Source organism: Trichechus manatus, unplaced genomic scaffold (genome assembly GCF_000243295.1).
Source record: "Trichechus manatus latirostris isolate Lorelei unplaced genomic scaffold, TriManLat1.0 scaffold00018, whole genome shotgun sequence".
NCBI classification, from domain to species: Eukaryota; Metazoa; Chordata; class Mammalia; order Sirenia; family Trichechidae; genus Trichechus; species Trichechus manatus.
The window spans coordinates 8,790,514-8,797,363 of record NW_004443954.1 but is presented as its reverse complement, the minus strand read 5'-3'; the positions used below and the strand labels follow the sequence as shown (position 1 = coordinate 8,797,363).

Genomic DNA, 6,850 nt, shown 5'->3' with positions numbered 1-6,850 from the left:
TATTGTATGTTTTCCTTTCTCCCCTACAGGTCTGTGAAGCAGGCAGAAGAAGTTGCAGGTGACCGTTAGAGAAATTGCAATTCTTCGAATCCTTGCTTATAGTTGTGATTTTATTTACTATGTGTAATCATTTAGAGAATGGTTATTTTTATAATATTGATAATAAACCAGTACTCCTGTAACCAGAGGGTGCCAGAGCGTGTAATCAGACAACACTAACATTGGCAGAGGATTCTGGGGTGGTCAGGATGCTTGCTGCCTTTTGACCTGATAGGTGTCCTGGGTTTAGATTACTTTATACCCAGTTATTAAGATCAATATTTGATATTAAATATTGCCTGATTCAAATAACTTTGCTTAAAATTTTTCTGTATTTTAACTTGTCTAGGGTTTTCTACTCCTATTTTTATAATATTTTCTCATTTTTTAGATCAATAAACATTGTACTTACCCACATGTGCCAAGCTGTGCCATTTAGATATCTCTGAGTTTAGCTGCTTGGTTCTCATCACCTGCCATATGTGTTTGTGCAACAGCAAGACCAGAGCGCCTTTCTATGATTATCTTCCTTGTTCCTATCAAAACAAATCACTGATACATCAACACTAAGCAGATCAATAAGGAATGAAATGCATGCCCCCAAATATATGCAATAAAAATTCTTTGATCATTTATCCAATTATTGAACCCAACTAAGATTATCTGTTTTAAAATTTGATATATGCTCGCTTTTGGAATGTGTTATGCATCTATGCTAAGTGAATGGATCTAAGTAAATCTATTGAATATCTTTATTGTCTGTTTTTTTTTTTTGTTTGTCTTAATCTAAATTTGCTTTCTGTACCCTTCAAGCATGAGATTAAATTATAAAACTGCCTGTATAACTGTCAAAGAAACAAATGTTAAAGGCCAGCACATAGTTAAAGAATGAACAAAGAAATTATGTCATATTCCTGAATCAAATAATATAATAAAATTTTTACACTAACATTTTCTTGTGTATAGAATCTTATGAGACTGTGTTTCATAAATATTATTGTTTTGTATAGGAATAAGCAAATGAAAAACTTAGAAAACAGTAACTTTTTGAGCAGAAAGGAGAGAAGAAACTAAGTTTATGCAACCAGAACACTCCTCTATTTAAAAATCTTTAACCAAAGAATATTTCTTCAGATATGCTCAACTGAGGATCCAAAAGCCTTTCCTATTAGAAATATTCTTTTCTTAAAAACACACACACACACACACACACACAAAGTATGTCACTGCCAGTCCCTTCATCTGAGTCATACCTTTCTCCATCCATCGTTTGGTGGATTTTTGTCTTCCTCTTGCCACTCTCCTTTTTCTGGAGACAGTCGTCCTACCAAGTGTCACACTCACCTCAGGAATCAGACCCAACAGGATATCAGAGTGTGGTGTTACTGAAGATGCTAAGTGGTTACACATACACGCACACAGACAAACATACACACACACACACACACACACAGAGTTTCTTTCTTCTTTGTCAATTCCTTTAACCACTTCCAGAGGCCAAGTACAGTGAACAGTGAGGCCTCAAATCAGAAAATTTTTCCAGGTTGCTTTCCTATCTCCTGTTTCAGATGTCACACATGAAACCTGAATTTCTTGACACTTGTCTCATTTTTCCTTACTCATTTTGCCTATGTTGGGTTTGTTAACACAATTTGAAAGTTATTGCTATGGTAGAACTTTGAAAATCCAACAAAACAACAATCTATGAATGTTCCTCAGATTCCTCACTCACTCCAACATGACTACTATGGACAGAGGCTTTGGGTTCTATGTTATACCACAGGCTCTGGGTGTCCTTGGTTGGGACTGTGGTGACTCCTCACCTTCTGAACATGGAGGCCAAACACTTTTTCTTAAAGCCATCACAATATAGTGTGGAAAACAGTTATATGAGCAGATAATTTCAATAAAATGTGGTAATATACAATTGTTGAGGCATTTACAGTCTAGGCTACTAAGAGCAGCATAAAAGAGCAGTTCTGAACCCATCTGGGATCTGGATGTAAAAGCAGGTGGTCTGTGGGATGGGTGGGATATAGGATAAGTTGATATTGGAGACAATACCTGGAGGAGATGCTGCCTCATCTGGATCCCCAAAACAGGGTCAACTGAGCAAAGAAAGTAGGTAGGAGATTTCAGTGGATCCAGTATTGAAGTCTGAGTGGGCAGGGTGTACATGGGGATGAGCATAATAAGCACATGCTATTTACTATTAGCACCTATAGAGTTCTATATGATGTGATAGTCAGTGTGGTAGAAAAGTGGACAAGGATGGGGCTAAGAAAATGTCATATGCCATCCAGTGGTCTTCAACCCTGGCTGCTCAGTCTTCATCCTCTGCGATTAAGAGTCAGTTGATCTAAGGTGTACCCCAATTATATTTTTTCCCAAAGCTTCTTATTTCATTCTAGTGAATAGCCTAGATTGAGAATCATCACTGAAGGGAGATATTGAAGATTTTCAGCAATGGAATGAGAATAACACTCCCAGACAGAGAGTTAGGATAATGGTAGGAGTGGGAGACACGGGCAGTGGGAAAGCCTGGAAATCAGACCAGTGAGGAGTCTGTTTCAAAGGTTAAAGTAAAACATGATAGAGGTCAATTTAGGTCTGTTACGTCAAAAGATGGTAGGGATATAAATATGGTTGTGGTGTCTGGAAGCAGGGGAGCAGATAGAATAAAAAATGTTTAATGGTAGAATTGACAGCTCTTGTGGAATTATTGTACATGGAGGGTGACAGGTAGCTGTCAAAAGTGCCTCCCAGATTTATGGCTTGAGCCTGTGAGTGTCAATAGGACAGCAGGAGGAAAAGCAGCCAGGGGAGATGGGCTGCTGGAGATGATAACTTCAGTTTAGATATGTTGAGATGGAGCTCCTACAGGACATTTGATCTGAAATGTCTAGCAGGTATTGGGGCCAAAGCACAGGAATGGAGATACAGATTTGTCAATTATATGCATAAAAGGGTTTATGCAAAATATGAAAATGGATCACATTACCTAAGGAGAGCCTATGGCATGAATGATACCTCTCACAGAAACACCAAAGTTGAGGCGTCAGGCCAAAGAGAAGGTCAGGAAGCAGACAACAAAGAAATGTTCAGAAAGAGGAGAAAAAACAAGAGAGAGGGAAGTCACAGCTACCAAGAGAATCAACAACAGTGATTTTAATGCTGTTTTCATTGTACTTTTCTCCAGTCAGTTTTAAGTCATCTGACACTTTTTGTACCACATTGTTTCTAGAATATACCTTCTTAAGAAATGGGTTGTCTTTCTATAACTGGAAGGTCAAGAATGTTCACTTGGGTGACACCTCCAGGAACAAGACAGGCAGGATTTTGACTATCATATGATGTCACTACAGGGCACCTTTGCAGACAGGAAAAAGAAAGGTCACATTAGCTGACTGTTTCTTTAGAAAAAGGGGATATCTCCTTTACAGGCCTTTAAGAATGAAAATAGTCTAATGCTTATTCAACAAGTATTTGTTGACTAGACACTATATACGCTGGGGTTCTAATAGTAGTAAGTCACACAAGGTCCTTGCATTCATGGAGCTCGGTGGCTGATGTGGGCATTACGCTGAAAGTAAACAGTCATTTACAATATGTCTTAAGAGCCAAGTACAGGATGCTAATTGAGAATACCTGAGGAGTACCTGATCTACATTGCAGATAAGGATTCCTGGGCTTTGGTTAGCCTAACATCTGAAGGCTGCAGGAGGGGGTGAAATGATTCAGGTAAAATGAATGGAGGCCAAGGAGAATAGGGGGATAGTAATGGAGAAAGAGCTGAAGAGTATTTTGAGAGAATAGCATGTGTAAAGATCTAGAGACAAGGAACAGCATGTCATATCAACTGAAATAAGCAATTGAGTATGGCTGGAACCTTGATGAGGGAAATATTTTCAAGTGGTACAGATGAGAAATTAGTAGCAGCCGAACCATGAAGAGCATTCCAAGATGCATTATTTTGGAGGGAAAACAAGCAAAACCTGGAAGAGTTTTGTGGAAGTGAATTATGAGATTTACATTTTAAAAGATGTCTTTAGGCTTCAGTGAGCAAAATGGATAACAGGACAAAGCTGAGACAGGGAGAATGGATAGGACATTGTTCAGTAATCAACATTGGAGACAGAGAGAAGCAGATAGATAGAAAAGGAATTCAGACAGTTGATTGATTAAAGCTGGGTGAGGGGAGTGATTAAATAATACTCCGATTTTTGGCCAAGACATCTGGCAGTGAAATGTGGAGCCCTGTAAGAAAAGCAGGTTTGGAGTGAGGGGAAGGTGCTGAGTTCAGCTGGGGACATGTTGAATTTAAAGAGACCGGAAGATATCCAAGGCTTTTAAGCATCCTCAAGGTAAAGATGTTAGAACAGTACATAAGAGAAATTAAGGGAGTAGGTGACATCACCCAGTGAGAGTGTGCAGTGAAAAGAGGTGCTAGGACAGAAGCCTCAGGAACACACCTGCACTTCGAGGACTGAAAAAGTGATTTCAAGAGTAAACAGTTTAGGTACACTGAACAGAGTGGGTGGCCCACACTTTGTTTCTCGGAAGCACAAGGTCAAAATCCCTGTACTTCAAGGCCCCCAGGTGCCTGTAAGCACAGCTGGATTTCAGCAGAGAGACACGCGTGGGCTTCTTTGTAGAACAACCTTTGGTAGTCTGGTTTAATGAAGCTGTAGAAATTTCCTGTGGGTGGATGAGATAAAAAGCAGCTCCATGGGAATGTGATGGGGGATATGAAAAATGTAGAATTTCTCTTACTTAGAAATCAAAAGTAAGATATTATCAGTTTGGGGTCCTTTTAGTAAGTGTGTGGGGACGTCTACTTTGGGAATGCCTTAATTCCTTTTTCTTTGGTTAATAGTGACTAAGGGACTAACAATGTTTAAGAGAAGGCTTAAGAATCAGTCCTGTTTATCTCACTGTGGTTTTTAATTTGCAACATTTGTTATTTATCTTCCTTTTTTCTAAAAGTAATCAAATAAATTTTGGGTTGGTTGTAAGGAAAATAACCATTGCCAACTGCTAACCTCAGAGTCTTATTAGACAGTCTTTTGAGGAGGGGATGGAAGCATCTATCATCCTCTTTGGTCCAAGGCACAGAGCTCTTCCTTTCCTGCAGATCGTTACTTGCCTATGCTATAAATGTTTGTTGGTTTTTCATCTTGTATTTGGTTCTCTTACTACTATTCTTCCTTTTTTTCTGTTTCTGTGGTGGCTTCTTATTCATTTCTATGTCTTTGATGTTACAGAACCCATCTCTGCAAAGCCAGCCTAAGTGGATCTGGATATGGGCAGGAGCTATGATATGGCAACTCTTCTCACTATTACGGTAATCTAAAATGTACCTGGAGATCCCTGAGTGCTGCATGCAAAACTACGATAGTAATATGATCCAGTGTCTGAAAAACACAGCAGTCACACAGCAATTGTCTCTTCGAGATTACCTAGCAAATGGCAAGAGGAGTGAGTGGCTTTGAGGTTGTTCAACATATGTGGCTTCTTGAGGGAAATGACCAACTTATGGCTTAAAAAGGGAGGCTTTGAAAGGGCTTGCAACTAACGTGGTAGGCTTGAAGTGTCTTTTGTAATACGTTGCAGCTGTGTCTGAATGACCCTGTGTAAACAGCAGACGTTTGATTCTATGACTAATCCAAGCTTTATTTCACTGCCTGGGTTCTCAGCAAAAGTGGAGCTATTTTGCTTATGGAAATTTTTATCACTGTTTTTATTCTGCAAAACTTTTTAGGTGTTAAAGGTAGTGTATAAAGACACGTATAGAAAAACTACAAAAATATAATTTAAGGATCACATTATCAATGGCTTCAATTGAGCTAATGAAATTTGTGTTTCATTGTGGAAAACAAATATATATATATCTCGACTAATTTATGAACCAAGGTTTTAGTATCTTTTATATACTTATCCTTTCAATTCATTGTAAGATGTCTTTCTTTGGATCTGTGACAGAAATTGCTATTGCTCATCCTGTCTAGTTCTTTTCTTCTTCCTGGATACATGAAAAGATTTCGCAGCACTGTGTTGCTAGGCAGGGTCATATGACGATTTCTGGCCAATAGCCATCAGTGATAGTGATTTGTATCACTTCCAGTCCAGGGCATTTACAGGAAGTGGGAGTTCTCCGCACTCTCTTTTTCTCTGCTGCCGTGACCCTGGTTGTTACAAATTGAGATGACAGTATCTAAAGATGTTTGGCTTCCTGACCATGTGGAGTAGAGTTCCTAATGACCTCTATTGGATAGGTAATATGAGTGAGAAATAAACCTTTGCTCAGCCACTGGGAATAGGGGTTTATATTTTACTGAAGCATCGAATGGGTTATTTTGAGTATAACAAGGATCCAGTTCTCTCCTTGCTTAAACTGATGGCTTCAATAATGCAGCTCTAGGTCATATTAATGTAGGCTTTATAGACACTCTTAGGCTTAGAGCAAGTATAACTGATCATGATCCTTTTTAGGAAACTGATCAGCCATACTTTAAGAAAAGTAGATTGCAACTGGATGGATTCATAAGGTAGATTAAAATGTACATCTAGAATAAATCTGACCTTGACTCATTCTAAATTTCTGCCTGTGATCTCAAAGAATTTAGCACTTGTGTATATTAACCTGTAAGCAAGAGAGTCATGTCATTTCATTTAGGATTATATCTCATAAATCTGTGGTTGCATTTATCTAAACTCAATTAAATGAGTCAGCTCCCCAAGTCTATGAGGTTTATCAAATGGATTAATGAAGATATTACATCTCTGTAGGTTAACCAAAGCCATAGAACAC

At 38.6% G+C, this 6,850-nt stretch overlaps 1 protein-coding gene across 1 annotated transcript in view; it reads left to right on the top strand.

The window, feature by feature from the left end:
• Nucleotides 1-791, top strand: part of CUNH8orf34 (chromosome unknown C8orf34 homolog) — a 478,679-nt gene extending 477,888 nt beyond the window's left edge. Inside the window, exon 13 of the mRNA XM_023727760.1 lies at nucleotides 30-791. Coding sequence (XP_023583528.1) covers nucleotides 30-37 — 8 coding nt within the window. The 3' untranslated portion in view covers nucleotides 38-791. The remainder of the gene's footprint in view (nucleotides 1-29) is intronic.
• Nucleotides 792-6,850: the final 6,059 nt, after the last annotated feature.